The 19,262-nt window shown below is 44.3% G+C and overlaps 1 protein-coding gene across 5 annotated transcripts; it reads right to left on the reverse strand.

The window, feature by feature from the left end:
• Positions 1–1,107: 1,107 nt before the first annotated feature.
• Positions 1,108–18,448, reverse strand: ZNF202 (zinc finger protein 202). Of its 5 annotated transcripts, XM_033204729.1 has the most exons (9): positions 18,314–18,439; positions 17,188–17,307; positions 16,891–17,006; positions 7,246–7,744; positions 6,374–6,584; positions 5,900–5,988; positions 4,903–5,032; positions 4,249–4,368; positions 1,108–3,764 (listed from the first exon to the last, which is right to left on the reverse strand). In XM_033204729.1, exons 4-9 carry the CDS (start codon positions 7,645–7,647, stop codon positions 2,770–2,772), a joined length of 1,947 nt encoding a protein of 648 aa, XP_033060620.1. In that variant the 5' UTR covers positions 7,648–7,744; positions 16,891–17,006; positions 17,188–17,307; positions 18,314–18,439; the 3' UTR covers positions 1,108–2,769. The 5 variants fall into 5 exon arrangements, with proteins under 5 accessions (XP_033060620.1, XP_033060621.1, XP_033060623.1 ...); XM_033204730.1 differs by lacking the exon at positions 16,891–17,006 and having other exon boundaries at positions 18,314–18,448; XM_033204732.1 differs by having other exon boundaries at positions 7,250–7,744; positions 16,891–17,307; positions 18,314–18,437.
• Positions 18,449–19,262: the final 814 nt, after the last annotated feature.

Consider the following 19,262-nt stretch of genomic DNA (forward strand, 5'->3'; position numbering starts at 1 on the left):
AGAGGGCAACAGGTTTCTTGGTGGGTTTTGATTTTAGTACCTTGGTGTTAATCTGATTTATGAAATTCTCCATGGAGTTCATCTGAGGTTACCAGATTCTGCTGTGGAATATGAGGCCCAAGTCTCAGATAATAAAAATGTATTTTGACTTTATCTCTTGGGAATTTATTTCTCTTGGGACTGTGGTGAAGAGGTTAAATATTTCTTGGTTATTCCTAAATTATCTGGTCAAGTATCCTTATATTATCATTTTTAAAGTCATACTTCATTAGCACATTTCCAACAACCTGGCAATTCCATTAACTAAGTAGCTTATTAACTTCCTCCAAATAATACCTTAAAAATCCCACCGTTTTCTCCCTCAGAAACTTACTTAGTATAGTATTCAAGGATGCTAGAATTCTACTGCTCACAAGATACTAGAGAGGACCCCTCTGAATACACACCCTGTGCTCCAACCTCCCTGCTCATGCTCAGCTGCACTGCTTCTTTCCTGCTGCTGCAAACTGTGGTTCTGATTATTCCGATTTGGGAGACATCATGTCCCTCCAAGAACCTCAAAAAACTCAGTAATTTACAGAACGGACCAGAGATTTAGTGTCAGCCTATGAAACTCTGCAGGGAGCTCAGCAATATGGCTATTTGACATTCCAACAAACTGGATCAGGCTCTCAAGCTTTCCCTCATGTAGAACTCTTGACAGATTTTCATTTATTGGAATGATGCAGATAAAAAAAATTAAAAAGTCAATTTGTTCTGTCACTGCCAGAATTTTATCAGTCTTTATAAATGGTTAAGTATGAGCTAGGAGAAATTATCTTTTGTGGCTGTGACATTTCACCCAGGACAAGCTGTGCTTAGGCTTAGATATATAGTTTAGAAATGCCTGCATATTAGGACAGTATCTTCTGCAAACTCCAGGCTTGGTTCTTAACTCAGAGTGCATATATTTTACCGGAGTCTGCTAATCATCCCAAGCCTTCCTTTCCTCATAGAAAAATACTCTGTACTCCCAGATTTGAGTATGAATCACCCTCAGAAGTATCAGGACACTGTAGCCCTGGAAAAAGGAACAGGTAAGATGGGAAGTCCCAGAAACCAGGGAACTTGGCTGCAAGTGTTACCTTTATTTATTTCATATATATATTTCCAGAAGGACAACGGCTGACTGGTATTAAAACCAAACCAGTCCATCAGAATCATTGACCAAAATGAGAATTTCCCTGTTGGGCCATTAGGGTTGGAGTCTTATTAATCCTCCCCTATTCCTCTGGCCCATAATGCATTATGAGACAGAGGAGAAGAAACCAGGCACAGAAGACTCTCCCTCTCATGCTTTAACCCCATACCCTGTGCTCCACTTAAGGAGGACGTCTCCCCAGTTCTTGCCACTCCCACAATCAGAGCAGGTGAGGGTCACAATTATTTAGCCTCATCTCCAAGGAACCTTTAACTGCAACAGAGATCCTTGGGCCATTATGAGATGCTACTTTTTAGTTCTTAGTTATAGGAACATAAAATCACATTAAGAAAAAGCAAACAACACAAATACATGAAAGCCATTTACTCCTGGTGAATTCCTCGGGGTCCCAGGTTCAACACTTTCCATGATGTCAGAGTACTCAGTCAGGGATGATGGGAACAGGGTGTCAGGAGAATAGTCTTGATGGTCTTGCCAGCAACAGCTTTTTCTGACTTTCCACAATTTGGTCTTAGCCGTTTTCCAGTTGTCTTCATGTAAATAAAGCGGCCTATGGCAATCATGATTCTGTAATTGTTACAGTGCCTTTGTAACTTGACACTGTTCCCAAATCCCCTTACTCACACCGCCCCTGTGATGCGGCTGTGAAGGGGTTGGTGGGCTTGTGCATATGAGGCAATGTGAATGATTTCATTATGACCGAATACGCTTTACTCAGTAAGTACTCAAACGCTACCACCTCACTTGCAGTAGAAGTGCTAGGGACGAAACTAAGAGACTGGCTGAATAATGGGAAGGTTAAATGCATGAGTATTTTAATAGAAAAAAATATTAAAAACAAAACCAGAACTCGTATGGAAAGAGGCTTCTGACTAGGCCCTCCTTTCTAGCAGTTTGGCACCTGGTAACAAAATTTGACATTGGGGGAGGGAGCAGCTTGACAAGGTCCACGTGAAGCAGCCTTGAGATTTTTCGCCCACTTCCATTTCTCCTCAGCATCAAAGGAAAGTGCATGGTAAGAAGTGAATCAGACAGCGAGGGATCTATACAGTTATCCTGTGAATGTGTGGCAAAGCCATCAGGACGCAAATCTCCTGTCTTGAGTTCAGAGCTGTGTGCTTTAAGATTTGACCCCACTAAAGACAGAATCCTTCAGGCTGGTCCCTTCCCAAACCTAAGGGGCTGTCCTTGGCCACTTTCAACCTGAAGCTGCTGAGCAGTCTTTAGGATATGTAACAGCCTATTTTTTGGACGATACAGTAACCACAACCTCTTAAGTCTCTTAATTCTCCTACTTTATACCCATGAGGTAGAGGCAGGCGCACTCCAGTGAAGGAGAAGCCTCAATTCAGGTTGTACTTTGGATGAAACATCCCCTCAAGGTGTAGAAGAAGATAGAGAGGTTCTGCCCAGGCTTGTATTTAGTTGCAGGAAGAGGTGATGTCAGATCTGGGCAGGTCAGGGAGACTCCCTCAAAAAGGTCTTCCCAGGCAGACAAGAGGGCTTTCCCTATTCCTCACCTCCCTTAGGTGAGGGCTGAAAGCAGATCTCCTCACATGGGGACCTAGCTAGGAGGTCTTTTCTGAGTGAGTCCTCTGATGTCTAATTAAGTGATAGCCTCTGCTGAAGCTTTTCCCACAGGTAGGGCATGTGAATGGTTTCTCCCCAGTGTGTGTTCTCTGATGCCTGACAAGGTGGTCCCTGCGACTGAAGCTTTTCCCACATTCGTTGCATCGGCAGGGCCTCACTGAGGCATGTCCTCTCAAGTGCTTGGCGAACGCTGCGCTGTGGGTGAAGCAGCGCCCGCACTCGCTGCAGAGGTAGAGCTCTTCGGCAGCGTGCGTCTTCCGGTGCGCCAGGTACCGCCTGTGTTCACTGAAGTCCTCGCCACACTCTCCACACAAGTAGGGTTTGCCTCCCAGGTGGATTCTTTGGTGTGTTGTTAACACAGATTTCTGGCTGAAGCTTTTGCCACAAATAGTACAAAAGAAGGGTTTTTCTCCTGTATGTGTCCTCTGATGCCTGACAAGGTCTGAAGTCCAGCGGAAGTGCTTTCCACAATCATCACATCTATAGGGCTTCTCCACAGATGGAGTTCTCTCGGCCTGGGTCAAAGGGGAGGTCTCTTCCAAATTCTTCCGGTTTAGGGGGTATTTATAAGGCGTGTTCATCTTATGAACCTTTTGGTGCCTGGCAAGATGTGAGCTTCGTGTGTAACTTTTTCCACACTCCATACATTTATAGGGTTTCTCTCCCGTGTGAGTCCTCAGGTGTCTAACAAGATGGGAGTTACAAGTGAAGCTCTTTCCACACACAGAACAGTCATGATGCCTCCCTAACAGGGGCTGGATGGGCGTAGTTTCCCGAAGGTTCACAAAACTATTCACTTGAGAAATATTTGTACCAAATCGTCTTTCATTAAGTCCACCTGGATTGTCCTCAAAGACTATTTCCCAATCTGGAGTCTGGTGAATTTCTGGTTCTCCCAAAATAGGCCTGTGTATATCCTCCAAACTCAGATCTTCCGGCTCCGGACACTCTTCCTCATCTTTACTCCTATCTCCTGTAGAAAGAGTGAGAGGAAAAAAGGGGTCATTGTAGTGGCAACAATGCCTTCTACCCAATGGGGACATTTTTAAAAAGGGGTTTCAGACAGCAAGACTCAATGGAATGCCTGGCCTGTGCCAAGCACTTTCTCATATTGTTATGCTATCAGCAAACCTTGGTATGCAGAAATATAATCTTCATTTTGTAAATGCAGAGACTGAGAATTGAGGGTTTAAGGGAATTGTACAGTAAATGGTATATCTGCAATTCCAGAAGTTAGCATTTTTCTTTCACCCTTTTGTATTACATTGCTATCAGACAAATGATGGGAGGAGAAAAGAGGAGGGAAATGACAGAAGAAATGGCTGTCAGAAGGAGAAAGCAGTACTGGCTGACATGTTAGAAGAACTGATGAGAGCGGGGCCCTACAGAGAGAGAGAAGCACTGCCTAGAGGAACTGCCGGCTCAGGGTGGGTAAGACCCTTTTTGTCAATCCTCACCTGTGTAGGTAAAACTCAGGATTTCTGGCTCTTGAGTCTCTTGAGGCTCTTGGATATCTGGGACCCAAGGCTCTTCCTCTCTAACCTGGGAGATCTCATCAGGTCTGGGGATTGGAAATGCTGCTCAAGAGAGGGAAAATAGGATATCACGATTGGCTCAACAATTCCCTGTGTTAAGAGTGGACCTTTTCTATTTGGTGGGTTGTGGAGCAAATACATAGCTAGCTCAGGTCATGAAATCTTTCATCTCTTTAGTTTGTGTACTTTTAACCAAGGACTGCATATCTCTTGTCTTTCTTGTGGTTTTCACCTGCAACTCAATAATTACACCGTTGTACACCTTATCCTCTTTTTCCATACTCAAGAAAGATTATCTCCAACTCTTGTTTTAACACTCATGTGCTTACTTCAAATATTTCTGCACTAAAGCTGTAATATTACAAGTCTGTTTCCCTATTAGAGGTTTCCATTTCCAAACATTTATCTTTTACTTGAAAGGACACCATATTTTGCACCTAATCCCTCCATTTTATTGGTGGGGAGGGCATAAGAGAAGTTCACTGCATACAATCTAAGGTCTAAGATCCCCCAAAATTTCCAGCAGGAAAAAGATCTCTGGGCTTAGAATACTCTAGAATACTTGAAATTCCTTACACAGAGAGACTACAATTCCACAATCTTCTTCCAAGACATATTCTCCATAGAACTCTTTCTGTGTTGGGTCCAGATCACTCCACTGGTCCTGGGAAAAGCATACGGCCACATCCTTGAACGTTACCAGTCCCTGAAACCACATAAGGATTTCATCAAAATGTGACGCTACAGGTAGCCTCGCATTTTGTACCTGTTGAAAGTCACCCAATAGGAAGACTCCATCTAGGAGATGAAAGGAGCTCAAGTGGCAGGCGACTTAAACTCATTCTCAGGGGAGCTATGTGTCCCCTAGCGTCCTGCACTGGCCCTGCCCCCTCCAACTCCATCACTTTCCCTGAGGACCACCTTATGTTCTTCTTCTTTAAGGTACTGTTTAAAATTTAGGAAAGGTCTTAAAAATCATCATCCCTACTTGACACTTTAATGCTACACACATTTCTGCAAAATTTATCTTTTCTAGTAAACTTTCCCGAACGACTCTAATCACTTTCAATAGTTTCTACACTCTATAGCCAAAACAAGACTTTTTTCCTCAGTTAGATTACAATCTAAAATCATACATGAATTCTATTTCTTTTTCTCCAGCCACACGGCTTAGCTGCAGGGCTTTGACCATGATGAATACTTCCTAAATGTCTCAGCAGTACAGTCTGTCATACTTACAAATGACTATCAGATTTATTCCTTAAAAAAACTAAAAAACCCTCATTTGACAACTTCGAAGTTATACTGGAGTGTTACAAAATAATCTCATTTTGTCAGCTTTTCTAGTCAATGGCAAATAAACAGGCGTTGGCACCTATGGATCCAATAGAGGGTACGATAATTTATCTCATTATCTCCTCCCCTTTTTCCTCCCCTTCCAGTCATCTGTAGAACTGTGAGCTTAAAACTGGCAAGAGTGTAAATGTGCATCCTGCTTCACCTGTTTAGTATGGCTAATGCCCAGTGGTTCTTCAAACAAACTCCCTGTGGTACAGAGGTAATTAGGGCACACCTGTGATAGAGCAGAAAGAAGAGCAACCATCTCTGAGTCTCCAGAGTTCCTCTCTGCAGGAAGGTCTGGCTCCTGGGGCACTGGGACCTCTATGAAGAAAAGAAGGCAAAGGTCAGTAATATGCAGCGTGCCCCAATAATGGACAAAAATCTTGGCATCCCCCACCATCTTTGGTAAGAAGGTGGCCCTATCCTTCCTATTATGGGAACCAAGAAACAGGCCTAAGGGTAGCTCCCATATCCCACACCCATTACCTATAAGACCATCAGAATGCCAAGAGAACAAGCAACAACCTGCTATTTAAGCTTGGCCCTGTTTTTAGGGGACTCTAGCTGGTGGTTCTGTCTCCTCTTGACATGCTGAATTCTGTGATTTCTTTCCATGCAGTCTACCCAGCTTCCTTGGTACAGGAGAAACGTCCCCCTCCTTGCCTGCCTTCTGCCACAATTTCCCCTTTCTGCTGAGGCTTCCCACCGCTCTCCTGCAGGGACTGGAGCTCCTCTTCCTGGTGTGGACGCTGCTCTGCCGGTGCCCCCCGATCTGGGCTCTGTGTGGTTTCCTCAGGAGACTGCTGGGGGGTCGAGCTTTGCACAGGATCCTGTAGCTCACCAGGTGACTCAGGCTCCGCTCCTAAATGCACCGTCTCCTCTGACAGGACTTCCTGGCCGTGAACATGGACAGTCACCTGGGAATAATTCCAACTTCCAGTCACCATGGAGTCAGGAGGAAGTTCTTGGTTGTCATGGGAGCTTATTTTAGGAGAAGATGTCTAGAGAAAACACTCCCAGAGGGACCCAGACAAGGAGGGGAAACTCCAGTTCCAACGGAGCAGGCAAGGAGGAGCTGAAGGTTATCCTCCCCAGGACGAGGCAGGGGATGTGCAGGCCTGCCATGCTCTCTCACCACCCCCAGCCTTGGCCCCCGTCACCCAGGGCTCCTTCCCATTTCCACCTGTCCCACCTGTAGCTCTCCTTGCTGCCTGCTTCCCTAGCTGACCAGCCAGGAAGGGGGATCTGTGACTGGGGATCTATGAGAACCTTTGAGGAAGACACAAAATTCTCCTCTCCGGGAACCCAAGGCTCAACATTCAAAGAAGGGAAAACCAAAGCCATGACCCTTTGGTGGCTGAGACCCCTCAGATGGTCCCTACACAGGTGTTCCAAAATCCAGAAAGTCACATTCATACACACACATCCCCCTAATCCATGGGGCTCATGGATCTATGAGCAACCCAAGGGCAGAGCCCACTCATAATTTATGGGGATCCTGCAAGCCCTCCCCCAAATCCAGGCTTCCAGCAAATAGTCCCCCTCCACATCACACAGATCAGGACTCCCCCTCCTCACCCACCGCCTTGGTCTCCTGGGTTGTTTCTGCAAACCCTCCACCAGCGTCACCGCCTCCTCGCCACTTTCTGGCCGTTGGCCCCGCACCCAGCTCTGCAGTTCTCCGGGCAGGACAGTAAGAAATTGTTCCAGCACAAGCAGCTCTAGGATCTGCTCCTTTGTCCGCCTCTCCGGTCTCAGCCACTGGTGACAAAGTTCTCGGAGTCTGATGAGAGCTTCTCTAGGGCTTGCGGCTTCCTGATAGCGGAAGCGTCGGAAGTTCTGGTGGGAAGTCTCCAGCACTGGGTCATCCCTTTGTAAGACAGACTCTGGCCCACAGGTGAAATCATCTTCCAGTTTCACCATCAGAATTCCCTCTTCCTCCCAAAGATCCTGGTCCTCTGGCTCCACGGCTGTAGCCATTTCTTGGTTTTGGGGTGGTCTCACACCATCTAGAGCTCACACTGTCATTAGACCCCAGCCTTAGCCTGGACACAGCGAGGATTTTCTCCCAAGGGCCCTGGATAGAGAAGTAAAGACAGACAAGAGTATAAGCATGAAACTATACACAAAGACAACAGTCTGAGTTCAACCATAATCCTCTATACAAACTTCTTCAAATGGTTAAATCCTGTTTTCCCCAACCTCCATAACCATAAATCAACACATCCAGTTGGGAGAGGACAGTCCACAACTAAAGGTGTGGTCCTCTATCCCCCTTCCTAGGCAAGGTTCATACTCCACAAGAAAATACTGCATTTCTACTTCATGAATACTGCCAATTCCATCTCTTAAGACTCCAAATTGGTTCCCTCCTCTTCCTTCCTACAGACCGCTTTAGTTTCACCCTTCATCATCTGCTGCCTGGACTACTGCTCTAACTTCCTGAGATCCCTGCAGTACTCAACTATGAGCAAAGTGCAACAGAATTACCTGTGGAGGTTTTGCAAAACACAGTATTACACATTTTTCAGACACTCTGATTCAGTCAATCCAGGTAACTGTATGTTTAGAGATGCTACATGCAGTTCGAAAGTGTATCCATGGTTGAGAGACACCAACCATGAGGGAGGTGTGTAAGGTTATGAGCGAAAGTTCTGGAGTCAAGCTACCTGTGTCTGAATCCTGGCTCTATCGCTTACTAGGTATTTCCAGAGTGAGACCATAGGCAAGTTCTCATTCTCCTTATGCTGGTTTCTCTGTCTATAGAAGGGAGATAATAATGGTTTTCATCTAATAAATTTACTATAAGGATTAACTGTATTACTATCTTTGCTTAGAAGAGCGATGGCACCAGCGGTTATCTTCCTAAATTATAGTTCCAACTGTATTACTCAATATTTTAAAACAAAACCTTTTTAATGTTAGTAAAATCAGTTCCAAAATCCTGGGAATGACACGAAGCACTTTACAATTAGCCCCTAAGCTATTTTTCAAGCTTCAGATCCTACGTTTTCCCTGTATTGCCTGGTTATCTGGTTATAAAAAATGTATTGCTGATCTTCCTACAACAGGGTGCCTTTTCAGCCCTCCATGTCTTTTTGAAGGTTGTTCCTTCTGCACAGACTACCCTCCACCCTTCCCCTTTCCACGCCACATGGTGTGTTCTTTCTTTTTAACAGGTCTTGTCTTCTTTATTCCCACGATTTACAGCTTAGGTCCCTCTCACTTCTCATCTGGATGACTGTAACTGCCTCCAAATGTGAGCTACCTGCCTCCAGATTTGTCACCTTCACATTCCCACTATGACCAGTACAAGCGCTACTGGCAAATGTGCTCATGTCCCTTTCCTATCTAAGATCCTTCCATCACTCCCCGCTGTCTTGTTAAGTGAAATACAAACTTCAAAGCATTCTACATTAGGTTGATGTTCATCTTGTTATTCTCTTCGCCCTCCTCTCCAATCCTTTCAGACATCACACATACACATACGTACATGCAAAGCACATGAGTCCCATGTTCTTTAGCTTTTGAACACGCTGTTTCTTCTGATTCTTTATCCTTGCTTAGGTTAAACTTTAAATTTTTCAAGACATAAGCTCAGGCTTCATGTCTTCTGAGATGTTTTCTTTGATCCCATTTCCCCTACTCTTAGACATGGTTAGAAATCACCTAAGTCCTCCCGTAGTGACCTGGGCACCTCTCTATCCCAGTATCGGTCATATTACATAGCCATCGCTTATCTTTCCTGTGAAACTCTTTGAAGTCAGGAAGTATTTTCCATCAATCTCCAATACCTATAATAAAGTGTACAATAAATGCCTGTAAAATGAATAAAACTCTACTCCAAAGCTCTTCCTATTGTAACAGGAAGAACCATTGTTTCCTCCATTATGCTTTTACTATCTTTTTATTATTCACCATATCCTGTTAATTCCACCTTCTAAAAAATGTCTTTTGAATCCATCTCTTCTAAAAAATGTCTTTTGAATCCATCTCTTCATCTCTACTGCTATTCCCCCGGTTGAGCCATTATGACCCACTAGAAGGTATTAATAGGAACTTTAAAAAAAATTACAATATCCTCTGCTCCTCAACAGCACTGGCTCATAACAGGCACTGATACATTGGAGACATGACTCCGTTCAACCTCTATGACTGGTTGTCTTCATCCTGTCCCCCTCCAGACCAGTGTCCACAAGCAGTTTAAGGGCTCCGTCATTTCTCAATCTTTTTTGTGTTGTACTACAATTGCCTCACATCCACATTCAAGGTTATTGATCCACTCTTAACAGCTGTCTCATCTGTTGTTACCCATCAAATGAGTTTATAGTCAATGACCATATTATCTTCATTCTTTCTCAAAACCCTTTTAATTCATGCTCTTATGACATTTTTTTTTCATTATCCTCAATCACTTGCAACATACTTTCATAGTCTATTTTGGATAGCTCCCTAATTCCTTGATTTTCATGTGCGATTTTTCCTCTGCTGTCTCTACCTCATGGTGATTTACTTCTTTTCTCAAGTGGCTTGTAATTTTTTATTTTATGCCCATCTTTTTGCTTTGGGAGTCCCGAGAGCCCTGGATTTAAATGTGAGGCCCTTGAATGTAATTTCATTTGTTTTTTCCTAAGTGCTAATGGTTTCAATGATCTTGGACAATTTGCTTTTTTAAGACTCTCCCTCTGTTGCCCAGGCTGGAGGGCAGTAGTGCAATCACAGCTCACTACAGCCTGGAACTCCTGGCCTCAAGTGATTTTCCAACCTTGGCCTCCCAAAGCACTGTTACCACAGGCTGAGCCACGGTGCCTGGCCAAATCAGTTTTTATGTTAATTTCTCAGTGTTCCTGAATAACGTTTTTGTGTATTACTTAGACCGATGCCTTCAAGTAATGTTTGGCCTACCCAAGGCTCTGGAGAACCTACTTCCTTGTACTTTTCCTGGGTCAGTGGGAAGATGTTCAAACGTCCAGGTTTGCAGGCTGCTCAGTTCTGTAACTTTCACACAGCGTCAGCTCCCCAAGTCCTGTCTCCCTGTTGGAGTACCAGTATTAAAAGCTCAAACCCTAGAAACCTTATTTTGGTTTGGAATCTCACTGGGCCTTAGTGAAGTCAGCTTATACTTACTCTTCTAGTGGTTATTTCTTTTTCCTTCTGGAACCTATATGCTTTCCTTTAGCTTTTGTGAGACAGAGAGATAGGGAGAGACAGCAGGGGCAGACAGGAACAGGATTTAATAATGGGCAGGAGGCCCATCCACATTAGCTTCACCTGCAATACTCCAAGTAGGTAAGTGGTGAACTTCCTAACGTACAAAATCTGCCAATGGCTTCCCGTGACCTTAGGTTAAATTTTAAACTTCTTAAAATAGGATACACAAAGCCCTTCAAAACCTGGTCCCTGCTACCTCTCTTTCCTTCCATAACTGCCACTCCCATTGAAAGCCACTGCTCGAATTACTGTTCTTTCTTTTCTATACCCTCCCTGGGCTTTCCTGATGCTGTGCACCCTGTCTGAAGTACCCTTCTCCACTCTCTTCATGTGGTTAACTCGACCCATCTTTCAGATCTCAGTTTTTCCAAGATGCCTTCCCTGGTCCTCCCAGATGATGCTTCCAAAGGAACTTGTATCTCCCCCATCACAGCATGCACGTGTTTATTTTTTGTGTCATCAAAATTGTTCATCTGTTGAACTCACTGGACTGTAAAGCTCTGAGGGCAGGGACATGCTGTGCCCAGCTCGATGACTGGCATGCACCAGGCATTCACTTCATATCTGATGAATGCAGAGAACGCTTAGTAAGGTTTTAAAAGTCTGTTTCCAGAAAGATAGATACCATGTCATATTAACCCATATTCATCCATAAGTCTAGCAAACTGTGTGCTGGATAAAGGCATACACAGGGAAAAAAACATTTATTGTTTGGATTGTGAGTAAAACAGAATTCTCTTAGTGGTTCCCAAGGTGATGGAACCACAACTCATCACAAGAAATCTTCAGGTTGCACTAGGAATAATCCAAATGCAAGTCACACAACACTGGGCATTTGAAAAAAAAAATCATTTTCCATTGAGGATTCAAATCAATTTTAATAAGCACAAAATCAGACATGAAATAAATGGAACTACAATACTGATTATTTATCCAGATAAAGCTTTCCAACCCTCACCCCAACTCCTACCCCTGGAAGACGGAATTAATATCTAGGGTCTTTTGGCTTAATAATAAAGGACTTCTAGTATCTTAAAAATTTGAGAACCGACGTCCAGTGAAGTAGACTTGGAATCCTCATTGTTTTCATGCAGCACTAGGTACAAGAGATTCCACAGTATGGATCCTACAACGTATGCATTGACAGAAGAGTTCCTGCTCTCTCAGAGGGCTTTGCTCTCCAAAGAAAAAAGAACATATAACAGTGCCACACCAAACTGGCCATTTAAAAACGCCCTTCAGAAATCACAAGCTAAGATTTCTGTTGCTTGTTTTGCATTTACTTTGGCAGCCTAGGAAGACGAAGGAAAACAGATCAGCAATCGAAGGAATGAAGGAAGGAGTCTTGGTGGGGTAAGAGACGGGAAATGAAGGAGATACAGCAGTGCTGTGCATAGCACCAAACTGGGTATCCAAAGATGTACATCCCAGCCCCAGATCCCCAAGAAACTGGAGCGTCCCTGAGGGTTTCGTGAAGTAACATACACAAGACCAGTCTCCTAACTCAGTGATTATCTGAGATGTGAGAGCTTTATGAACCAAAATGTGTTGTGCAAATGTCAAGTATTAATATTAGAGGCAGAAAACAGATGTTGCGTTTTTATTCTATAATGAATGGGATGTGCTATGCCACAAGTATACCTTGCAATTTGTTGCCTTTGCTATTCTAATACCTTTCTTCAATTTCTGTCCTTGGAAGAGTTCCAGAGTAAGATAAAAACTATAAAGAGAATAGAGAGATTATGAAACCAGGCCAGGATTCAGTAAGAGACTTGGTTCCAGAAGACACTGAAACAATATCTGCAAAGACACAACCTAGTGTCTTGAGTATTCCTAGGATGCACGAGACTGGAGAGGAGCCTTGAAGGTAAGACTTTCACACACTCCTCAGGCCAGCTGTCTCTGCCCCTTATCTGAAGGTATCACGTGGCAGTGAAGACCCAAGGTCAATTCTCTTACAAGAACAGAAAACCACAGGCAATGAAAGAATATCTAGTTCTCTACCTTAAAACGCTACTAGCTAGGATGATCTTTCTGGACCCTAAATGACAAAGTCTGTAGTCATATACTGTCAACTTAAAGGAGAGACAGTGATCTTCCTATTTACTGGAAAACAATCCTCAGAAGAAAACAGTGATTAGAACTGAAATTATTATATTTAGCAGATATTTATATCCCTTCCAGTCCCCATTCTTATTTTATACCTTAATGCAGGCCTATAATTTGGGAATTTTAATATGGCTACTTGCTGGGGCTAACCAGGGCCTGTCAATAGCTCCTCTCAGTGTTCTAGAATAGAAATTGACTAATAAAAACTGTTAACCGCTCTTTTCCAATGCTGTTGCTGTTCTTTAAAACAAAAGATTAGCCCAGTACAATCCTTCTAATGGAGATATTCTTTTATTCTTAATTGTCCTATGTACAAGCGCTTATCTAAGCTTTCCACGTAACGGTTAGGGACCTTGGAGCACTGGGTTTGAATCCCTGACCTCGCTCATTAGCCTTGTAACACAATTTCCCTAAGCCTCAGTCTTATCCCCAAAAATGCGACTAATACTACCTATCTCATGTGGTTGTTTTAAGGAGTAAATGAAATAACCTATAGAAATCCTTCAGCATAGAGTCTGGCATAGGGTAGGTGCTCAATATATTTTATTCATTTTCCTTCAAGCTATTCGAAATCCTTTTGGGAAGAAGGCAAGATTTAAATGATAAACAAGCAAACAGTTCTTTACTTCATCATAATTACAAAAAAATAGATGGCATAAGGAAAATCTTTATCTATTGTTATATCAAAGAAGCCATGCTAAACCAAAAAACAATCCTTGCTTTGGAGGCACTTTATGAAGTAGGATTAAATGAAAATGTTGGAATACAGATGAGAAGGAACTTTAAACACACATTCTCCCACCGAAGACCGTATCAGCAACGCTTCTAATTACCAATATATCAAAACCCTCTCCACTCCCTGTAACTGGCAGGACACAATCTGAGGCAAACTCAGTGTACCAAGAAGACCTATGAAAACTTAACCTAGATGGCACAATGAATGAAAGGGAGTGAATTCCCTGGCTTTTGGCCTTCTAACACATGACCAGTATGCTTCAGACCATGTTTAAAACTGTTTTTGTAAAATATTTTTGCCACCTACGTTTTTTTTTTCCCCCTTTCATAAAAGTGATATTTGAGTAGTGAGGGGAGAAATGGTTCAAAACTTGTTACAATAGGTACCAAAGAAAGAGAATAAGGTATAGAGAAAGGGAAGACAGGAAGAAAGAAAAAGAGGTTAAGTATGTAGTAGGTGGTACAGGGAAGTCAGTGGATGCTAAGACACAAGCATCTTCTGCCTGGAAATGCTGCAGATTTTGTGGTTAGCCTCCAGATATTAGGTGGGAATAAACATGTCATTGAGAGTAAATGTAAACCCAAAAATGAAAAAGAAAAATTGTAACAATTCACTTTATTCTTAAAGTTTTTGATGGTTATATACGGCAGGCCTAGGAGGTAATGTTAGACAGTAGATAGCTGCCTTCAGGGGAGGGTGACCTGTGTTCTGTCCCCTGCTCTATGTTGTAAAGAGGTGTCATTTTGGACAAGTCACAGCAGCTCATGTTGAATCTTGGGTTGATTCTTTATCTAAAGGTAGAGAACTGAAGCAGCTTTTTGATGTTGATGAGTTTTGAGAGGAACAAGGATATACACCATCTCTGTTGAATATTTGGGCCATAATGTATCAGCCTAGGATGCTGAGAGAGATTTACTCAAGGGTTGAGGAGAGCGAGGGGCCAAACAAAGATTTTTAAGTTTTGAGATAGGGTTTTATTCTGTTGCTACGACTGGAGTGCAGTGGCAAGATCACAACTCACTGCAATCTCTGCCTCCCAGGTTCAGGCCATCCTCCCACCCCAGCCTCCTGAGTATCTGGGACTACAGCACATGCCACCACACCCAGCTAATTTTTAAATTTTTTGTAGAGACAGGGTCCTGCCATGTTGCCCAGGCTGGTCTCAAATACCTGGGCTCAAGTGATCTGCCGGCTTTGGCCTCCCAAAGTGTTAGGATTACAGGTGTGAGCCACTGCACTCAGCCTCAAAGACTTTTAGGAGGTCAGATTTATACACCTGTCCATCATGGTCATGTTGATTAACCTCCATCATGAAGCTAGGCTTTTTAACCTTCAGGAAAACTACCCCAAAGCAGTTACTGGCCTAAATAAAGCAAGTCACGCTATATGCCTCAGTTTAAAACAGAACATCACAAATTAACCTGAAGCAGGAAAAGGAGGGGATATCAAACCTGACACCAATCCTGATGAGAGCAACTGCTCTCATTTGACAGCCAGAGTTAAACTAGATGTATGCAATTCCTACAATGAACATAATCAATGCCAATCAGATAGTCAGAGTAACCATCATTTAATGGGAAATAACATATATAACAGAGCTGACCTGAGGTGTTGCTACAGATAATTCATAATGGCAGTAAATTCAAAAGTCATTTACTATGTTTCTAGCTTTGTCATTAACACACCCTGTGTAGATATCCCGTTCTACATCTAGATGACTTCCTTCTGGCTTTGCTCAAGGCTCCCTTAACATTTGAGGAGATAAGGGATGGGATCCCTGCCTGTTGAACCAGAGGAAGCTGAGGAGCACCAGGTTTCCACTGAAGACTAAATCATGATCCAAAGAAGGAATCCCAGAAGTCATTCTTGCCGTGGGCATGGCTTAACGTCTGTCTCCCCCCTGAGAGCCCTGCCTCGAGAGCAAGGGTCTCCTTACTCATTTTTCTATTCCCAGTGCCTACCACTTTGTCAAGCCCTTGGTAGAAAAGGTGTTTAATAAATGCATGTTGAGTTTTATTAAGCTTTCTATTTTTCCTCCCCCAACTTGTACATATTACAGAAGCACTGAAAATTCAGAAATCAGCAGGTGTCAGGGCTCCGGGGGAATAAACCATTCACAGGGATAGCTATAGGAATCTGGCATTAGCATTTATTCCAATCTCTTGGGGGTAATCAGGTGGCATAATCATGTCCTGCTGTACTGTGTAGCATAAGGTCAGTGGAGAAAAACATCAAGAAGGGAGGAGGACAAGGGATGGAGTTCAATACAGAAATATCTACTGAGCGTCAATTGAGTGTCCCACACAATTCAAGGTACTGGGCAGAGAAAGATTAAAAAAAGCAGCTCTGACCTTGAGGAACTTAACAGGTAGTTAAGAAATAGCAGGATTTTAGCAATGCTAGGAATTCACAGCAAAAGCCCAGAATACCGGTGTAATATATACGATCAAAATGTGAGGCCCCTATCAAGAGAATTAAGAAAATCAAGGGGAAGAACTCATCAATACTTCACCTCAAAGTTGGCATATAGCATTTTTTTAGGTATGCTTTCTTAATTTTGCGAACAAAATATTCAGACCTAAGTGATTATCCACCAAAGATCGGATTACTAGTTTCCAACACAGAAGTACTCAAAGGTATTCTGAACCCCAACCTACTGCAAGATGTATCACATTTGGTCAAAAGGTAGTTGTTCTCAAAGTGAAGAACCCAGATCTGCAGCATCAGTACCTGAGCCTTGTTAGAAGTACAAATTCTCAAGCCCCAGCACAGACCTATTACCAGAAACTATAGGGGTGGGTCCCAGCAATATGTGTTTAACAAGCCCTTCAGGTGCTTATAGTAAGTTTGAGAACCACCACCTAGCAAATGAAGTGAATCTGGCGTGTTTAACAAGCCCTTCAGGTGCTTATGGTAAGTTTGAGAACCACCACCTAGCAAATGAAGTGAATCTGGCGTGTTTAACAAGCCCTTCAGGTGCTTACAGTAAGTCTGAGAACCACCACCTAGCAAATGAAGTGAATCTGGCGTTCATGCAGAAAGCCATTGCTGGCCAAATTAAAGGGTTTGCTGGTGAGAGAACAGGAAAAGCAAGGGATCTAGAACTGTTTCACTTTTTAAATCTGTGCCAAATTTACTGGGGAAAAAAATGTAAACCTTTAACTTACCTCATCTGTACAATTTGCAATGGCTGAGTCCCTCACATTGTAGTAAACCTTGTTGTACCCTTGGAATGATTGTCTACTGCAATATAGTATATACACAGAGTACAAAAAGGGTATAGCTGGAGGAGAAAGGGTGAAAGATGATGAATCCCAGGTGTCTGGTCCCAGGAGGAATAATTCCTGTCCTCTCTCCAACCCTGCCCACCCTCTTATGCTAGATAGTAACAGCAAAAAGTTATCCAAGACTGCTCCGCATTCACACGCTTCCCACCAACAAACCTCCCACGGCTATCCCACAACCTTTCTGAAGTAGCTTCCTGGATCAAGCCCCACCGGGCAGCTTGGAAGAGAAGCTGGGAGGGATGAGGGGCTCCACTAGCATTCCTTGTGACTTCTGAGTGTAGCTGCCCTGGGTGTCACCTGCAGAGCGTGGACAGAGAAAAAGCAACAGTTCTAAGCCCAGTCTCTAAGTGAGAGCCTGGGATGTGGCACTGCTCCCCAGTACCAAGGTTGTCTAAGAAAGGCTGGGTCTAAGAGTCTCCCTCCGCGGAGGTCAGTACAGACCCCAAGGCAGACAGGATTATCAAAGGGCCTAGATGAGAACATTCATTGTTCAGAAAAACAAAAATTAGACTGACATCTTTTTGAAGGCACGCAGCCTATCCATGGCACACAAACTAACAAACTTTTAGTCAAGACACTCAAGAAGTAGGTATACCCCTGCTAAAAGTAACGCTGGTGCCGAGAAGAGGTGCCAAAACTGGCTGTTAGGAGTGGCAGGTGAGGAAAGTTGCAAGAGGAGACAGCAGTTACTGGCTTGAGGGGAAGCTCAGGGTCTGTCACAGTGGCAGCTGAAAAGCCACCGGCCAAATGGACGCCAAGGACTACTATCATCACAGGTGATAAGATCATGGCTGAGTGTACCTGAGTGTGTGCTGGGGACTGAGAGGGGCTTAGTGGTGTAAGGAGATGCGGCTCGCCGGGGCAAGGAGCGCACGGAGACGATCTTAAGCAATATGAGGAGGGGTGAGAAAAGGCTGCGGAAAATAAAGGGGCCTAGATCACTCCTCCCTCGGTTCCGGGGGGACAGTTTGCGCGGTAGCGTTAGGAGGTACGAGGTACGGACTAACTACATTTCTGCAGGCCCCAGGAGGGGGCGGAGGGCGGTGGCTGGAAAGGAAAGGAAGCCAGGAGCGCCATCCGTGTCCCCGGAGACACTGGCTCCGGCCACCAGAAAACACAGAGACCACAACGTCTCAGCCCCCTCAGTACACCGCCGCCACCCCTTCCCCAGGACACAGCGATTTCCCCAGGCTCTGGGGGGCGGGGTCTCCGGTCCCTCCCCCTCCTCCCCGCCCTGCCCGGCTCTGCCCGATCTGGTCCGGCCCGGTCCAGCCCGGCCGGGCCCAGCCCACTCAGGACTCACGGCTCCGACAGCTCCAGCGGCTCCTCCCCTGCCCCGGCTTCTCTCCCACCCACTCCCGACCGAAATAGCGCCGCCGGATCCGAGCCGCGCGGGGCCTAGCGGGTCGGAACACGTGGGGCCTTTGCGTCCGGAACCGGAAGCGATCGCTCTCCCCGCCTTCTTGCCGCGCTGGAGCCTTTCTAGGCTGTGGGAGGTTTGGTCCTCTCTATGCGCCCTCCGCGGGCTGCGGCTCTGTGCTCCCCAAGGACCCAGTGCGAAGAAGCCTCGGGCCCCACAGCTTCCGTCCGCGGCCTCCGACTCCACTCTGCAGCGAATAAATTAACATCTTGGGCCTTTCATTTACACGCATACCTTCTGCAAGGGTTTTCTTTTTTCTTTTCTGTTTTTGATCTTTTGTGTGTTTGTTTTCATTTGGATACGTCTACGTGTTTTTCTTGATATTTTTTTTCTTTGCATTGTCCGCTGCAGCATGGTAGAAAAGGGCAGCGTTAGGTTTGAATACTGGCTCTTGCATTCACCATCAGCAGCAGGGCCTCGGCCGAATCACTCCATCTTTGAACCCTATTGTGCATCATAGAAAATGGGCATAATAATACCGTTTACTCTGAGGACTAAATGATACATTGCCCATGAACTGAATGGAACATTAGAAGCTCAGAAAGAGAATAGTTATGGTATCACTGTTCTTTCTTTTCCTTTGAGTGTTGCTTAGTATTTCTTTACTTTCAGGCTGTCTTCACTGATCTCACTTGTTCGTGTTTGTCTTTTGGGGACCTTTCTGCCCATACGTGACATTTTCCTTTGCTCTTGTCACTCTTACCCTGTAAGTCACCACTCTCCACGTGCCATGTGCCACCTCGTTTTCATGGGACACGTTGCTGGGATCTGTTTACTGGGTTTGAACTAAAGGATTAGTTACTTTTGGTGAAGTGGAAGTGTATTAGCGAAA

This window comes from Trachypithecus francoisi, unplaced genomic scaffold, assembly GCF_009764315.1.
Source record: "Trachypithecus francoisi isolate TF-2019V2 unplaced genomic scaffold, Tfra_2.0 Lachesis_group8, whole genome shotgun sequence".
Taxonomy (NCBI): Eukaryota; Metazoa; Chordata; class Mammalia; order Primates; family Cercopithecidae; genus Trachypithecus; species Trachypithecus francoisi.